Source organism: Triturus cristatus, chromosome 6 (assembly GCF_964204655.1).
Source record: "Triturus cristatus chromosome 6, aTriCri1.1, whole genome shotgun sequence".
Taxonomy (NCBI): domain Eukaryota; kingdom Metazoa; phylum Chordata; class Amphibia; order Caudata; family Salamandridae; genus Triturus; species Triturus cristatus.
The window spans coordinates 22,861,965-22,881,068 of NC_140589.1; the positions used below are offsets into that span (position 1 = coordinate 22,861,965).

The 19,104-nt window shown below is 49.5% G+C and overlaps 1 protein-coding gene across 1 annotated transcript in view; it reads left to right on the top strand.

The window, feature by feature from the left end:
- Positions 1-19,104, top strand: part of CUL9 (cullin 9) — a 751,325-nt gene that overhangs the window by 349,973 nt on the left and 382,248 nt on the right. Inside the window, exons 20-21 of the mRNA XM_085610160.1 lie at positions 6,933-7,108; positions 7,418-7,551. Of these exons, the coding sequence (XP_085466286.1) occupies positions 6,933-7,108; positions 7,418-7,551 (310 nt within the window). The remainder of the gene's footprint in view (positions 1-6,932; positions 7,109-7,417; positions 7,552-19,104) is intronic.

Sequence of the window (19,104 nt, forward strand, 5' to 3'; positions counted from 1 at the left end):
TCTACCAGACTCTGTGCACACTATACCTCATTTTGGTATAGTATAAACAGACCCAGCTTCCTACATCGCCTCCTTCATAGAAGAAAATAACATCCTCGACTCCTCCCAATCAGGCTTAGTGAAAGAACCACTGCACCGAAACTACCCTTCTCGCTGCGACAGACGACATCCGCTCCCTCCTTGACAGAGGAGAGACTGTGGCCCTCGTCCTCCTGGACCTCTCCGCTTCCTTGGACACAGTCTCACATTGTACCCTAGCCCACAGACTCCACGTAGCGGGAATCCGCTCATTCCTCTCTGACAGAATTCAGCTGAGTCCCCCAAGGATCCTCCCTCAGCCCCACCCTATTCAACGTTTACATGGCCCGCTTGTATCCATCTTCAGATCACACGAACTCAACATCGTATCGTACGCAGACGACACCCAACTCTCCCTATCCAACGAACCCAATATCTCCAAACACAACTTTCAAGAAGGAATGGAAGCAGTCGCCATGTGGATGAAGATAAGCTGCCTACAACTCAAACACGTACAAAACTGAGGTGCTCATCATGGGCCCACTCCCCAGTGCCTGGAACGACACCTGGTGGCCCCCCTCCCTCGTGACCCCTTCCTACCCATGGACCAAGCACGCAACCTTGGAATCATCCTGGACTCCGAACTTAAAATGGACCACCAGTGTCACTTCTTCCTGCTACTACATCCTCCGCCTCCTCGGAAAGACCTTCGACTGATTCTCCTTAAACACAGTTAAACCCACACCCTCATCAGCAGCAGACTAGACTACAGCAACGTACTCTACGCCGGGATCAACAAGATCCTCACCCGCAAACTCCGGAACGCCGCCGCCAGGCTAGTCCTCAACCTACCATGCCACTGCTCAATCAGCCAACACCTACGGACCCTACACTGGCTCCTCATCAAGAAGAGAATCAACTTCAAGCTTGTCACCCACGCCCACAAGGCCCTTCACAACACCCAACCCGCTTACATGAACAACCGCCTTTTTCCACGCCCCTTAAGATCCCTCCACTCAGCCCAGCTCTCCCTTGCGACGGTACCATGCATCAAGAAGACCAGAACAGGAGGACGCTCCTCCCTCTCCACCTCCGAATTGACACCTAAACTCTCCAAGTCCCTGAACGACCTCAAGACCTGGCTCTTCGAATCACCGTGAACTTCTAAGAACTGCTCACCCCCCACCTCACCCTCCCTCCCCCAGTGCCTTGAGACCCTTTCAGTTGAGTAGCTGCGCTTTACAAACCCCTGATTGATTGATGGAAAGGAAAAAGTAGTATAAATATTGGGTCCCTGACCCCAGAACTTCAGAGCGCGTTTGGACTAAGGAACCTGCCAAGAAGAAGAGCTGGAGAAGCTGTGAGGAGGAACTACCACTTTGCTGTGTTTTCCTGCAGTGCCTGCTTCTGTCTAGGGCAGAAAAAGAACTGGACTGGACTTTCTGAAGCTTATTTTCCTGAGTTTCTCCAAGGGCTTGAGGTAGAGCTTGACCCCTGTTCTAGAATTCTCAGGAACAGCAAAGACTTCAAGTGCATCTGCTACCAGCACTGGGAACTGTATGTTTGGTGCTGCAACAAAAGAAAAAGCATCCTGATGCAGTCAGTGATGCCACTGCCACTCTGTGACCTGTTGGCTTCACAGAGAGTACCGCCTGCTTCCCACTGCATCCCTGGTGTCACCAGCGCCACCACCCAGCCGCTGCTTGCACCATGACTTGAGGGCACCACACTTTGCACTGCCTCGCTTCATATCGCCGCCCTGGAATCGCCAACGTCCTCGCACAGCTGCCTGAATCGTGGCTTAGGGGCACCACTTGTAAGTTACTCGACGCACCACCCCATCCTACACCGCAGCCTTGGCTTACCGACTTCGGTACCATTGACTCCATATCGTCTACTGACGATAGCGCTTCAGCAACGCCGCTGCCGCTGCTTGCACCGTGACCTGCCAGCACTTCGACGAGCACCGTTCCGCCTTGCACAGCAGTCCTGGTCTCACCAATGCTGCTGAACATTGTCACTGAGCCGCTGCCTGCACCGTGACCTGAGGGCACAGCACACGGCAGCGCTACATTTCACACCGCAGCCTCGACGCCTGCCGGCACTCATGACTTCAACCTCACGGCGTTAGATGTGCAACGCGAGTCACTTTAAGGGCCCGACGACTCGTGTACCGCCCTCCGGGACAGACGCCTGCCGACACTGCCTCTTTGGAGCTCATCGCAAGCTCCATGACGCCTTGCATTTCCAAGGTACTGTTTGCAGGTCTTCCAGACACCCTAGCTAGCCTGTGATGCCGCGGTCAGCCTGAACTGTTGGATTTGTTTGTTTACGACGCTGTGATAGCCCCGGACGGAGCTATAGACTTTAAAGAACTGTATTTTAAGGTTATTCTTGCAATCTTAGTATTTTGATTACTGTATGTTGGATTTTTATCGTTTTCGTCTTGTTCTACACAGATAAATATTGGCTATTTTTCGGAAACTGGTGTTGCGTCCTTTGTAGTGTTTTCACTGTATTAGCTTGTGTTATTTGCAAATGCTTTACACATTGCCTCTGCAATAAGCCTGACTGCTCGTTCCAAGCTACCAAGGGGGTGAACAGGGGTTATTCAAGACGTGTAATCCCCTTACCCTGACTAGAAGAAAGGGTCCCTACTTGGACAAGATGCATACCTCTGCCAACTAGAGACCCCCACTTCTCACACCCAGATACTATTGTCAGCGGATGGTCGCATTCCCCTATCAGCATGAGGCCCTTTACCAGTACCTCTGCTCACCTTTTAAGTGGTTTCAAGGTTATATACCCTTGTTTGTTTTCCTGATGAAGACCTGGATCCCAAATAAAGCTACACGGAACAAAACGTCGACCTTCAAATAAACTATGAGCTTGATACATACGACCTTCCAATGGGCAGAATAAGGAGTTGACAGTTTGTACCATTGATTGTGTACTCAATAGTGTATACGCTCCTGTTGGAAAACGAGGCAGCATCTGTGAGGCCTGCACAAATAACATGATTACATTTGTCATTCACTGGGAACCATACACCTAATTGTAGCACCTGACTCTGAGGGTAGCGTTGCAGAGCAGTCTGAGGCTTACTCAAGGGAGGTGGTGTGGGCTAGTAATCACCATTTGCAGGTGCGCAGAAATAACACTCAATTGATTGTTCAGTCTGTACTTTGCTTTATAAAAGTAAGAGTACATTTATTAAACACACACTACTCAATACTATGCACCAATTTACAAATATACTTAAGCTGTTGGACTTACTTTGTGACATTGCATAACATCTCCACCCCTCCCACAGGGGGGGATGGGGTCTAGTACCACCACTCCCCTGTATGCGCATCATCCTGCCCCCAATGCAGTTAGTTGAACATAACCTTGAGCGAGGGCCCTGCGCACTGGCACCATCTCAGTGGCGACCCACCCCATTATCTCAACAAGCATTTAAAATGGGTAACCCTGCCTTGGTGACACATAACCCTGACTGAGCATTTCCTACTGACCATGAAGTATACACCTCTACATCTTAAGGGCTAGCAGTCTGGGTTCTTCACCTAAGCGCAGCAGCAAGAATACATGTTTAAGCATCACTTTAGATTGACAGTACTCCTCACATTTGTGGATCATTAGAATGCATTGCAATTACAGCTCCTAAAGGCATCACAGATGAAATCACAGGATTACGCATATACAGCCAGGCACCCTAGCAGGAATGTCTGGCAACACAACCCCACTTTGCTTATGACATCACCTTACACAAGTACTTCACATTACACATGTGGCCTTCAGTACCTCTAAAAGAAATAACCTCAGTAAATGCATTTCTGGTGCAATTACACCTCTTCGCCTCCAGGGGATGCCCTTCTCCAGACATCCCCAACTTAGCCCTTCACTCTGTGATGCACTTCTCAATACACCCTCCGCTGTAGAACAAAAGTTCCAGCCCAGAAGGTGTTAAATGCCGGCTGAGCCCTTGATTGGTTATTCTTTTCAAGTCCCCTTGTGACTTAGGGAGGGTCTTCTCTCTTCTCTTCTCTTCTCTTCTCTTTTTCACAAATGAGGGTAACCCCCCTCCTCTGGGCACCACCAGACACCAGAAATAATGCTTTCCCCATGCCTTGCAAGGCATTATGAGTCGCTTCAGGCTCCTTTCGTGAATATTGGATGAGCGGCTCTCCCGCTGTGCCGTGGAGAGCCGCGCTGGGGTGCTGGTGGTCCTCTCCTGCGTTCTCACCTCGGTGGGGGGGCTGGGTCCCACCTGGACCACCAGGTGAGTGTAGCGGCTGGGGAAGCCCACCCCGGCCGCCTTTGCCAACTTTCGGGGGCCTGGTCCCACCCAGGCCCCTGACCGCACTTTCCTGCTCTACCGGGGTCCCGGTCCCACCCGGGACCACCGCATGCCTGCCCGGTGTAGGGCAGCTCAGGGAGCCCACCCCTGGCTGCCCCCGCCGGCTCCCCACTTAGCCAGCACCCTCGCGTGCTGCCGCAGGAGCCAGCTTCCTCTTTTGACCACTCTGGTGGGCAGAAGCTTGGATCTTCGCCGGCTCCTCCGGCTTCCCGGGGGAGTGCAGCGGCACTCCTCCACTCGCCTGCCATCACTCAGGGCCCGGGGATGGGTTCCCAGCCCCCGAACATCTTTGCGACGGCGCTCCCCCCCCCCCCCCCCCCCCCCCCCCTCCCATTCAGCACAGGCGGGGGCCAGGGTGGGCTCATGGCACTCTGCTGGGGGGGGATCTTCACGGGGAGCCAACGGCGCTCCCTGACTTTGCTTCGGGGCCCGTGGATGGGGTCCCGGGCCCCGCTAGACCTCTTTGCGGGGGGGGCGCACAACGGCGCTCCCGGCCCCCAGCTCCTCTTCATCTTCAGGGCCCGGGGATGGGGTCCCAGGCCCCTTGCGCCCATTTTCGTGGGGGGCGCGACGGTGCTCCCCCTCCTCTTCATCTTCAGGGTCCAGGGACTTTGCTTCCTCCTGGGGCAGCCCCCGGGACCTGACCCATCCCAGGATCATAATTGCGACCGGAGGCGGAGCCCCAAGCGCTTTGTCGTCAGTCCCAGGCGGGGGCAAAGGTCGCCTACATTCTGGGGGGCATATCTCGGCCCCCAGGCTGACGATTTGCACAATTCCGGCATCCTTTCGCTCCTGAAGGCCAGCTCTACACAGCTGGAGCACTTGTCGCTGCCTTCTTCGCCTCCAAGAGGGGGATGTTTTCACTGGCTCCCTGTACCAGCCTTTCGCCTGCTCTCCTCCTGGACCTCTCTTCTCCCTGTGCAGAGGCCCCTGCTTCTACACACTGGTCCTAGACTCTTCTCCTGGCGCTGTTCAGGACCCTGGGGGCAGTCAGGGGGTTCCTCCTTCCAATTGCGCCAGGCTCCAGCACCTTCTGCTTCAGCAGACCACACCCCAGAGAGAGAGCTTCTCTTCCTGTGCAAGCATTTTTTAAAAAGTTGAGTAGGGGTCTGGCAGGGAAGTCTCTGTTTGTCCTATCAAACAGCGACACTGCACTTCACTTCACTGCCCCTGCTCCCTCCTTCCTGCCCAACCTCTGGGTTTGTTCACAATGGCGTCATCCAGGGTCTCTTGCCACATGGTGTCTGAAAAAGCCCCTTCCCCCCTCGCTGCCTTCCCTCCTTGGTGCAGCCTGGTGCCTGGCACCCAGTGATAGCTGCTGGTAGATGAGCCTGTAGCCCCACCCATCGTCTCTTCATGGAGAGGAGGCCCTAGCTTGTGGAAGAAAGGTTATCAATCCATCCTGCTGAGGTCAGCCCTCAGTCAGGCCCTGGTTATGACTGACTGAAATGTGACTATTCTGGATGACCCAAAAGCAGTACAAATATGACTTTGGACTCTGCAAAATACTCCTTCTCACATCCGTTACAGCGGACTTTAGTGCCTGTCTGGAATCTGGAGGCCTTAGGAAAGTAAAACTAGCACATGGGCTCCCTATACACATAACACAATAATGGAATACACACTGTAAAGCACATTGACTTTCCCTGGCATGTTTCTTCCCACTGTATAAAGCCTATTCCATGTCTCCACCCCATTCTGTATAAGTCCTGCCACACCAGTCTATCTGCACCTGCTCCTTGGCTGCGCACGCTAGGAATCTCCCCTGCGCAGCCCCTACATGTGTGCACAAGCATGAACACATGTGTCTGCATGTAACCAGCTGTTGCGCAGTGGCCTGATCAAGCCAGGGGGACACCAGTAAAATCCCCATGCAGTGTCTTTCATTAGGAGTTCACTGTGGGTGAGTCCCAACTTATGAGACTCCCCCACAGTAAAAGCTCAACAATTAGGTGCTCAAAAAGCGAAAAATCTGTGCGGCCCATAGGGTCAGAACCACCTTCTAACAGATCCTCTTTATGTAATATATACAGTCCATTTGTTGTGATCTCACTTTCACAGGCACTGCTCCGTTTTCACCCTGCGTAATACCCATCTGTGATGCATTATTTAAGTTACAGTTCTTAAATACAGTTTGTTTTGTGTTAAGTGGCGTGGTTAATAAATAACGTGCAAAAGTGATTCATTGAACCCCTTGCTAATAAAGAAGAATGTTTTGCTATAGTTCACTCCCGACAGAAACACCGTATAAATGTGTACATATAGTAGACCCAGATTCTGCGTTGCCGGGTCCACCCTGTGTAAATGCAACTGTTGATACAAAAGTATTATTTTTTTGTTGCACCTTTTTGAAAGTGTTAAAAAGGGTTTATGTTGAAATCAAAATTTGGAGGTCCAGCACAAGATCCATTCTGATGATCAGACATTTTTGACCGAATCTTGCTGATGACTTTGTAGCTTTGCCAGTTTGAGGCATACAATGCTCGGCTCCCCTGGGATGTGTGGTTTCATGAAGTGTTGCCCTGCAAATTAGTTATTTTCCTACTTTTTTCAGGGTGGCATAGACACTCGTGTACGTGGCATTGAGGTGCTCGGCCCGAAGCCAACCTTCTGGCCCGTGTTCAAGGAGCAGCTCTGCCGGCGGACGTACCTGTTCTACACCACAAAAGCTCACACCTGGTGCCAAGAGATTTCTGAGGACAGGATGCAGCTGCTGCAGCTATTTAACAAGTAAGAAAATCCCCACTGTGGGCAGCCGGGCTCAAGGAGTCTGACGGACCTTGTCAGCATTGGGCTCAAGGAGTCTGACGGGCCTTGTCAGCATTGGGCTCAAGGAGTCTGACGGGCCTTGTCAGCATTGGGCTCAAGGAGTCTGACGGGCCTTGTCAGCATTGGGCTCAAGGAGTCTGATGGGCCTTGTCAGCATTGGGCTCAAGGAGTCTGACGGACCTTGTCAGCATTAAGCTCTCCGATGCTATTTTTTTTTTCTTCAGCAGTGTTGCACCTCAGTCACTCGCACTCGTTCTTTTTCTAATGCAGGTTGAACAGCGCTCTCCGACACGAACAGGTGTTTGCAGACCGCTTCCTGCCCGATGATGAAGCAGCGCAGGCCCTCGGGAGGACATGCTGGGAAGCCCTCATCAATCCCTTGGTGCTCAATATCACAGTGCCAGGTATTCAAGAACACCAGTGAAGCGGAATCCATTCATATATTGGTGCCCCAGTGTCTCTGTAACAAGACAGCACCCACACTAACTCCATCCTTGTAATGTCTTTGCCCTTGGTGTATAGCTTTTTATTATTCCACAGCACAGACCCCCATTCTTTAATTACCTTAAAATGTAGGAGTTGCCTATGCACGAATGCTTGGCCAGAGATCTTTAACTTAAAACACTTGTCATCCAGTTTTCCCAATCCTGCATGTAATCTGTTATTTTATGTTAAAGCATGTGTTCCTGTAGATCCTGTGCTGGGCAGTATTTTGGCATCTGGTGTTGGGTTCAGAGTGTTACAGATTTAGGTTCCAGTTTCAAGAGTGACCTGTGATCCCATAGCAGAAACTGCAATGCTTCAGACTGCCGGTGCCAGTCCGTCTAACCACCGCACGTGGGGTAGCCATCCACTACATGCACATGGACTATAAACACAAGGATCATGGGCTCTCATAAAAGTGAAGCTTTACATCAGAGGGGTCCGTAAACCGCACGGCCCTTGACACAGGAAATAAAAAGGTCTGGTCACAATTATGATCCACATGAACTCCATCCTTGACACCTCCCAGTCTGGATTCCACCGCAACCACAGCACCAAGACCGCCCTCCTCGCCGCCACTGACGACATCGGCATGCTACTCGACCAGGGGCTCACCGCGTCCCTCATCCTTCTTGACCTCTCCGCAGCCTTCAACACCGTTTCTCAATGCACTCTCGCAGCCAGACTTCACGACGCGAGGATACAAGGAGCCGCCCTCGACTGGATCCGATCCTTCCTCTCCTGCAGAACCCAGAGGAGCAGACTCCCTCCCTCCCTTCCTCTCCTAACCCACTGATATCATCTGCGGAGTACTCCAGGGATCATCTCTCAGCCCCAGGTCTTTTACATTTACATGGCCCCCACTCGCCGCCATCGTGAGACTGCATGGGCTCAGCATTGTATCCTGAAAATTGTTGGAGTTAGCTTGTATGAAACACTGAAAAACTGCAAATTGACAAAAACTGATGTTCGAGGCATATGAGCTGTAGATCACATGCTGTGCATAGCTCGCCATCTAGTGTTGGGTCTGGATGTTTGCACATTGTTTTTCTTCGAAGAAGTCTTTCCAGTCACAAGGTAGGTGACTCCTCCTTTTGGTGATAGTGCGCAAGGGCAACGACTCCATTGTTAGATAGTTTTTTTCCGCCATCGGGTTCGGACGTCTATCACTGTGCTCTGGTTCGACACCGTTTCTTCAGTTTCCCTCTGTGCGCAAGATACTCACCCTCGATGGTATTGCTTAAGATCGCGTCTCCCTTCCTATTGCGTATCGTATTTACTTACTAAAAATAATCTTTCGATCGGAAAGCTTGTGGAAGGCCGTCAGGCCTAACCGCGTCGGGCCGATCCGCCGTCTGGAACAAACTCCCTTCAAATTCTGCCATGGGTGTCACGCGAAATACCTGCGCACCGACTCACACGAAGTGTGTGACCTGCGTTTGTCCCCCGAACACAGAGAACAAGACTGCAACGCATGCCAGGCTATCTGCTCCAAGAAAACACTTTGCGACCGTCGGGCTCGACATCGCGACATGCAGAGCCAGCACACAAGCTCCATTCTGGACATCTTCGGGCACCAATCGGACGAAGAGGCCAGGGAGGCCATGTGAACCGAGGAGGAGCAGGAGCTGGTCGCCATCTCAGAGCTCGACCCCGATCAAGAGGACAACATCCCACATGGACAACGTACTGGCAGTACAGCTCCCCCCTCGTCCCAAGACATAACGCCACATACAAAGAAGGCTCCTGTCCAGCCCATGCCCTCGGGCTCCGGTCAGCACCAAGACCACGCTTCCGACGCCCCGCCTTCTGGTTCGGCACCGAAGCTTACTAAAAAGCTTTCTGGCTACGAAAAGACTCCTTCCAAATCGAGCTCTGAGCTGAGACCTTCGGGGTCGAAACACAAGTCCGGCACCGACCCCCACCATTCGTCACTGAAACGCACTTTGGATCCGAAGACACCAACGCTTACGTTCCCCTCCTCCTCTTCATCTCTGTTCCTCTCCCCCTCTTCCTCTGTCTCTTCCTCTTCCATCACTTCCTTCCCCTCTGTTTCAGCCGATTTCACCTGAACATTCACCACCACATACACCTGACAACCAAGAGGATGGGGATGACAATGGGGATGGGGATGATAATGGGGATGGGGATGATAATGGGGATGGGAATGATAATCAGCCACTACAAGACCCATGGGACGATTACAACACCAATTCGCCCACAGGCAATGATTCCGACTTGCACCCTAACAAGCCCTCTCCACCAGATGACAGTGTAGGCTACATTGAATTACTGGGTAGAGCTGCCAACTACCATGGGGTGCAGCTACATGAGGAGTCATTACAAGAGGATTTCCTCTCTGAAACCCTCAGTATCACGCAGAAGTCATCACACACTGCCCATGCTGAAAGGGATGATCAGACATGTAGATGACATCTTTAATGACCCGGTCAAAGCTTGTATTCTTACCCCTAGAGTAGAGAAGAAGTACAAGGCAGCTCCATCGTACCCAGTATATAGAGGAACCGTGACCACTAGACTCCCTTGTTGTGTCCAATGCAAGGAAAACAGCCAACTCCCAAACAGGAGATGCTCCACCCCAGGATAAAGAATCCAAACTTATTGATGCTTCAGGGAAAGGGTGGCCTCTCAGGCAGCAAACTTCTGGCGTGTCTCCAACACTCAGGCATTGCTAGCACGATACGACCGTGCGCACTGGGACGAGATGGAGCAATTGATCCAATATTTGCCCCAGGAACACAGATCTAAAGCACAAGACATGGTGCATGAAGGACAACTTATTTCTAACAACTCACTAAGGTGTTCCCTAGATGCTGTAGACACTACTTCTAGAGCTGTAAACACCAGCGTCCTTTTAAGGAGGCATGCCTGGCTTCGCATATCTGGGTTCAAACCCAAAGTTCAAACCTCCATATTAAATAAACCCTTTGATAAGGAACATCTATTTGGCCCAGTGGTAGATTCTTCACTAGAGAAAAGAAAGACACTGATGTGGCCAAATCCATTGGAGCCCTTCAGTCGACACAAAGCTGTGGTTCCTTTTGGCACTCTTTTTACTGCGAAGGTTCTAAAAATACCTCCTCGGAGACCACCTCCACCTATAAGGGCAATAACCAACCCTCTTCATCTTACTTCAGAGGGGGTTACAGAGGTAACAACGGCAAAGTCCGGAGCAGGGGTTCAATACTAAGCAGTGACTTGCCTCGACTTCCACCCGACCACTTAACACCTGTCGGGGGAAGAGTGTCAGACCTACCAATCTGGTAGTCAATAACAACCGACAATTGGGTACTACAAATGATCCATTCTGGTTACTGCCTGGAGTTCATCAACACTCCTCCAAACATTCCACCAAAGTCACACAGACTTTCACCAGGTCACCTACACCTCCTCAAACAAGAGGTTCAGTCTCTACTTCTACAAGGGGCTATAGAGCCCGTACCACCCCAACATCACGGGTCGGGCGAGTACCTCTTTTACTTCCTAATACCCAAAAAAGATAGTTCTCTCAGACCGATATTAGATCTCGGAGAACTCGAACTTTACATTCAGTCAGATCATTTCCACATGGTAACACTTCAGCAAGTACTTCCTCTGCTGCAGAAAGGCGACTTTCTGTCCACTCTAGATTTAAAAGATGCCTATTTTCATATTCCAATCCACCCCGCTCATCACAAATTCCTCAGGTTTGTGATAGCGGGTCAACATTTCCAGTTCAAGGTACTCCCATTCGGAGTCACCACGGCCCCCACAGTCTTCACAAAATGTCTGGCAGTAGTAGCTGCTCACCTGAGAAGACAAAGCACCCATGTCTTCCCATACTTGGCCGACTGGCTCATCAAAGCCAGCACGTACCAACAATGTCTTCAGCACACTTTCAGAACGATTCAGTTACTACATCAACTAGGGTTCACAATCAATGTGACAATCACATCTCCAACCAGCCAATACTCAGGACTACCTATGAGCCACGCTAGATACCCAAAATGCTCTGGCCTTCCCAGCACAGCCAGAATTCGAAATATTCAGACTTTAGTTCTCCAGTTTCAACCCTATCATTGGATTCCAGCTCGGGTTTATATGCAACTGCTGGGAATGATGGCATCTTGCATCATGATCGGCCCCCATGCCAGGCTGCACATGCGTCCACTTCAAGAATGCTTAGCCAGTGAAGCCAGTCACAGGGTCTATTGACCGATCTAGTGTTGGTAAGTGGCTGTACTCATCGCTCTCTGCAGTGGTGGAACACACAAAAGGACGGCCATTCATAGACCCGGTCCCTCACTGACTGGGGAGCTCATCTACAGCAACACACAGGGCAAGGCCTGTGGAGTCCACAGCAGAAGTTGCTCCACATCAATCATCTAGAGCTGCTTTCAATCTTTCTAGCCCTCAAGGCGTTTCAGACTCACCCGGAGGGAAAAACTGTCTTGGATCGTACAGATAACATAACAGCTATGTATTACATACAAAAACAGGGGGACACACACTGTCCCACTTAGCCCAAGACATCTGGAGGTGGGCTATTCACCACAAACTTAACCTCCTAGCTGAACACCTCCCAGGAGTGAACAACCAGATTGCAGATCTCCTCAGCAGGCAGAGGCAGCAAATACACGAATGGGAACTCCACCCTCAGGTTTTCCTCCCATATTTTCTAAGTTGGGGAGTCCCTCACATAGACCTGTTCACCACATACCAAAACGCAAAATGCCGAAGCTTTGCCTCCAGGTACCACCGCACGCAATCCAAGGGCAGTGCACTATGGATCAACTGGTCAGGGATATTTGCCTACGCTTTTCCGCCTCTCCCACTCATTCCATAAGTGGTTCACAAGCTCAGGCAAACATCTCTAATAGTAGCTCCCACATGGGCACATCAACCTTGGTTCACAACCCTGTTGAAGCTATCTCTGGTTCCGTATCAAAAGCTGCATTTAACCTCCTGTCCCCTCACACAGAGCCATGGAGAAATCAGACACCCAGATACCAAACAGCTGAACCTCGCGATCTGGCTCCTGAAGTCTTCGAGTTTGGTTACTTGAACCTTCCACCAGAATGTATGACTATCATTAAGGAGGCTAGAAGACCTACTACAAGGGCCTGCTACGCACCTAAGTGGAAGCGATTTGTTGTTTATCGTGGTAACAATCATATCAACCCTCTTGATGCTTCCATACAAAACATCATCTGCTATCCGTCACACTTGCAACAGTCAGCGTTGGCTTACACCTCCATCAGACTACACCTAGCAGCAATAGCTGCATATCTACAAAATAGACAGCATTTGTCGTTGTTTAGAGTACCAGTGATCAAAGCCTTTATGGAAGGACTATAAAGAGTCATACCACCTAAACTTCCACCTTCTCCAGTGTGGAATCTTAACATAGTCCTCACAAGATCAATGGGCCCATGCACACATGCAAACCACAGGTCCTCTCCTGGAAAAACGCTTTCCTCATTGCAATCACTACATTAAGGAGAGTGAGTGAATTACAGGCATTAACCATACAAGAACCATTTTTCCAACTACACAGACAAAGTGGTTCTTGGCACCAATCCTAAATATTTACCTAAGGTCGTATCTGCAATTCACATAAATCAGTCGGTAGAATTACCCGTATTCTTCCCTCAACCTGATTGTTGCAGAAAGAGCTCTACACTCCTTAGATGTTAGAAGAGCACTCTTGTACTACATTGAAAGGACAAAATCTTTTCGTAAAACAGAACAACTCTGTTGCTTTTGCGCCACCACACAAGAGCAATCCTATCTCCAAATCAGGTATTGCAAGATGGATTGTTGAGTGCATTCAAACCTGCTATGCGAAAGCTAAGAAAACGTTAACTGTACCCCCTAGGGCACACTCCACTCGCAAGCTAGGGCCCACTATGGCTTTTTTGGGAAACATTCCCATCGTTAAGATTTGCAAAGCTGCAACATGGTCTACACCGCACACATTCACCAAGTACTAATGTGTAGATGTGTTAGCGAGACAACAAGCCAATGTGGGTTAAGCAGTACATAAGACACTATTGCAGACAACTCCACCAGCTACAGATTAGCCACCGCTTTGGGATGCTGCTGCTGTATAGTCTATGCAAAGCATGTGATCTACAGCTCACATGCCCGAACGGATAATGTTACTTACCCAGTAAGCATCTGTTCTTGGCATGCAGAGCTGTAGATTCACATGCGCCCACCCAGCGCCCCGGATACCTGTATCTGCTGTAGTTCTCTATTTAATTTACATACATGCGCATGGACATCTCTATTCTTTACTACTACTCCATTCTCACTCTCTGCCGCAAACAATCTAACTATGGAGTCGATGTCCATGCACACTATCACCGCAAGGAGGAGCCACCTATCTTGTGACTGGAAAGACTTCTTTGAAGAAAAACAAAGTGCAAACATCCGGACCCAACACTAGATGGCGAGCTATGCACAGCAAGTGAATCTGCAGCACCACATGCCAAGAACAGATGCTTACTGGGTAAGTAACATTATCCTTACTTACCTTTTCTGTAGAAATGTCCCAGTATGGTAGCTAGGCATATCACACTGAGTAGAAAAAATTATTTAAAAGTAATCTATAAAGTAACATACACAGTAATCTGTAAAGTAACTGAAATGTAATTTCGAAACACTGAATAATTCAATCAACTGCATTTGAACCTGCCTTCAACTGTAAAACACTGCATAAGATTTTGCAAAGCATTTATTTCACTTACCTGCACCAGGCTTGACGTTGTTCTAGAAATAAAATAACTTAATAATATTTTTGATACACACAAATTGGTCTGAGTTCAGTCTTTGAGTGTGTGACATCATTTGCTGCCTGAGTGTGTACAACAAATGCTTAACACTACCCTCTGATAAAGCCTTACTGCTCGCCCACACTACCACAAATAGAGAGTAGGGTGCTATGTACTTTTACCTCTGGCTGCCTTTTGGGTTCCACTGGACTCTGTGCGCACTATACCTTACTCTGTTATAGTATATACAGAGCCAGCTTCCTACAACATGGCACCCTGTCTGTGTGCCATGCTAACCAGCATTGCCTGAAGGCATAGGTAAGTTACCCCTCTAACAGGCTTCACAATCCTAAGGGTGCACTATACCCAAGGTGAGGGCATATCTGCATGAGAAGATATGCCCCTACAATATTGGGGTACATTCCTTAATATTGTAAGTGCCAGGGAAGCCATAAGGAGTACATGGGCTGGAAACTAGACAACTCGAGTTTCACAGCACCATGATGGCTTCACTGAACACAGGAGTGTTGGGTACCAAAATACTCCTTTCAATAAGTCCACACAGATGCCACTGTGAGATTTATTGTACCATGTACACAGAGTGCAACTCAGAGGTGCCCCCTGAAAACATGCTAACCCTGGTGGGGTCTCTGACCAGCTATAGGCAGCCAGCCACCACCAGACATGTTTCTGGAGCCCTGGGTAGAGAGCCCCAGATCTCTGGGACCAGAAACAATGCACATCCAGAGCAGAGGTGCCGCACCTCCTCCCTCAGGATGGGCCAGTGCTAGAAGAGGGAAGCTTCAAAGGCCTTCCCCATTTGTAATGTGATCCCCAGCCTCTGCTGCTAGCAGCGGATGGCAGTCCCTGGTTTACACCCCCACTTTCGGTGGGAAAACTTAGAATACTAAGAGGTTTGCCCATCTCTGCCCACTCCACCCCTAAAGTGGGGGAAGCAAGGTGAAGCATATTTTTCCGTCCCCGCATTCTTGAAGATGGGGAGACCCCTCCAATCAGGGCTAGTTCTATGCCCCCTCCCATAGGAGGGTGGCATAATAGAGGGTGTAGTCACCCCAGGTAAGATGCCCTTTGGCCATACCTACTATTCCCCTAAAACACCCCTAAACCTAGTTACAAAATTCAACACAAAAGGGTTCAGCACTATTCACAAGATTCATAGAAGATTGTAGACAAAAAGGTCCAAAACATGAATAAGATTTTCTTTGAAAAAATTATTTTCTTTATTTCATTAATTGATGTATATGACGAGTCATAGCCAACGCGTTTCGTCCCTTGAGAAGAGACTTCTTCAGGGCTATTAAAAAAACATATATAAGACAAATTTTAGTTTTAAAACACAGCAAGTTATAAACACAAACTACAAAACATGACATTTAAAAATAACAATACACTTGAGTAGTTATTCATTGAGTGATTGACATTTATCTAGAAATATATACATATACATCAATTAATGAAATAAAGAAAATAATTTTTTCAAAGAAAATCTTATTCATGTTTTGGACCTTTTTGTCTACAATCTTCTATGAATCTTGTGAATAGTTCTGAACCCTTTTGTGTTGAATTTTGTAACAGGATTTGTTCCTGAGTGGGGAGCTTTGAGGGGAGTGCTCTCTGGTTCGCTGGACTATAGAAATCTTTAACAAGGACACTATTCTCTTGTCAGGTGCGGTATTTATAGCCCACACCCTCCTTTGTTTGCTTTAAACCCCTAAACCTAGTATTTAGTTGGCTTCCCCCAGACCTAGAAACTAGTTCTGCAACGACCTAAGAAGCAAGAAGATGACCCTGCAGAGAAGACTGAAGAAGATGACTGCTTTGGCCCCAGCCCTACCGCCCTGTCTCCAGCTTCTGCGAAGCTGCAACCAGTCTTGCAGCCAGCGACATTTGAAAACCCTGGGAGGACTGCTACCTTTGAAAAAAAACTCCAATTTCCTGTGGACAGTGGACCTGTCCCAAAGAACTGAACTCCAAGGACTCCTGATCCAGGGGGATCTGCGTCTTCTGCCCACTCTGCACCTGATGCCCACAGCCCGACTCTGAGTGGCTCACCCGTGCAGTGAAGCCTCCACAGCGATCCTGACCTCATGTCTTGCATTGTCTGACCTCGCGACTTCCACAACGGCGCCCGCAGTGTGAATCCAGAGACTCCCCCTGACCACAACCGGCCCAGGCAAGAAGACTCAGATGTCAAAAGGCACCCCTGCACCCAAAGCCCCTGGGCCTTGGTGAGCTGAACCGATTGTGCCCCATACGACCCCCTACATCTCTGCTTACCCCTGCTGTCGTTAGTCTTCCTCCTGCAACCTCCGGTGCCACACCTGCAGCCTCATTACTAAAAGAAGAATCCCCATTGAAAAGAATTGGTCTCCCGACGTCGAAATTGCACCCTGCACCTAGCCACACCCTGTGCCCTTGGTGGTGTATGTTTGCTGCTGGGCTAACCCCCAAAGCTTAGCTCCTGCAAGCAGTGTGGCTGCAGACACCCCCAGTCTCCATTGAAAAGCCTTGGGCCAAACTCCGATTTTGACTTGTGCACCTGGCCGCCCTTGTGCCGCTGTTGGTGCAGTTCTGGTACCCACCTGACCCTTGCCACTTGCTGACTTTTGGTCCAGAAGACAGGAATTGCAAGTGCCCTACTTACCTGTTTAACCGTGATATTGTTTTCCACTTAGGATAACATTGAACTGTGTTGAAAAGTTTGTAAGTGTCGATTTTACAAAGTGAAAAGTATTTTTTATTAAAAACGTATTCACCTTATTGCAAAGATCTTAGTCTTCAAATAAAGTTCAAACAAAGTATAATTTTCTAAAATTGGTCTAGATTGCCTCCTTGAGTCGTGTGTCCATTATTGATCATTGTTGTGCAATACATGTCTTGCACTCCTCTGTGTTAGGCCAAAGGCTGCTCGCCGGCCCACACTACCACTAATAGAGCACTTTGGGTTTTACCTTGAGCCCTGTACACTTTGGGGGAACCCCTGGACTCTGTGCACTGTATAGCCATCTAGAGGTGATACCATATACAGAGCCAGCTTCCTACCCTCCTTTAAGGAGCAGACAGCGACTCTACAGACCTAATCAGTGCCCAACCATGATACACATGTGGGAACCTCCAAAGAAAAGCAACAGAAGGCATGGTCATGTGCTCGACAACCCAAAACATGGCTGCTCTTCGATTCCAGGCTCCCATGTCCTCAATCCCAAAGGAATCATTTAGGAAGCTAGACTTCTTTGTAGATTTCCCCCCATTTTTTGCCCCCATTTGAATTACTAGATGTTGGTTTTTCAACTCTGACAGTGCAGTGAAGCCTGCTAACCAGGCTCCAGTGCCAGTGTTCTTCCCCCTAAAACTGATATGTTCAGTTGTAGCCCAATTGGCAAGGATGTTAGCACCCTTGTAAGTCCCTGGTAAATTGTACCCCTGGTACCTAGGGCATGGTTACTAACGAGGTTCCCCAAGGGCTGCAACATGTCGTATGCCAAACTAAAAGAAACCACAGAAAAAATACATGCAGACTGCCACTGCAGTCTGCGTGAAAGGGCGCAAAGCCCTCCAAAAACATGACATTGCACACAGATATGCCCCTGTGATGTCTGATTCTATTGCTATATATTGCAAGTGAACAGGGAAGCCATCTTATGTATATGTACTGGGCACTGGTCATTGCGAGTTACTCAGCTACATAATCGCTTCACTGAAAATAATGGTATCAAACACCTCGTCTTGACAGATCCATGCTGATGGCACTATTGGATTTGTCCTGACATGCACCCAGAGGGCACCTTAAAGTCGCCTCCTGAAAAACTACAAGTCTTCTAGTGTGCGGGCTGACTAGTAACGTCCAGCGTCCTGGAGGTGATAGCCCTACTCTTAGAGGTCAGAAACAATGTCTGCTCAGGAGGAAGGTGTTCACACCTCCTCCAGCAGGATGGCTAGTCAATGTGCATACCGAGGGCAGATGCTTCAAAGCCTCTGCTGCCTTCGATATGCGTCTCTGGCTTCCCCCCCCCCAGCCCTGGAGATGCCACCCCCTGCCCTGAGGCCCCTTTGGCATCAGAACAGGCAGGAAATTAGCTATTCAGGTAGGTGTGTTGCACCACCAGGCTAGTCATACCCCCAAGGTGGGCTGCCTGCTGTGCTCCACGAAAAAGGGTTCCACCTTCTTGTTTTTGGTGAAGCTAGGAATTCTGGGACAGGGTTATGCCCACTCTTCTGCCATGAGGGTGAGCTAATATACTGAGCTAAACAGCGGTGCCACAATACCCATTGCATGGCCAATGGGTCATTGTTCTTGGTATGTCAGGGGGTAGAGGGGGGAGTCAAATGATAGCCCGGGATGTATATAGTGCGGCACACGTGGGCTTTGTGTGGTAATATTTCTATGGCTCCGATATCGCTGGGGTGATGTCCGGGGCATCTCCCGGGTGTGCGAGAAGGTAATTTCTGAGAGGGCTCCAAATGTCTCTTGGCCCTGAAGCCAGGGGGAGAAATTCAGCGTAGTTAGACAATTGTTCCTGGCAGTATATCAAGTCTGTGAGTCAGTCTTTGAATTTTGGCGCTCGCCCCCTGCCCCATCTACAGGCGACACAGCGCTTAGACATCAACAGGGCTGTAGCGGTATACCGGCGATATGGTTTAGCAATGAGCGCAGTGTAGCCTAGTAAGGCAACTAGC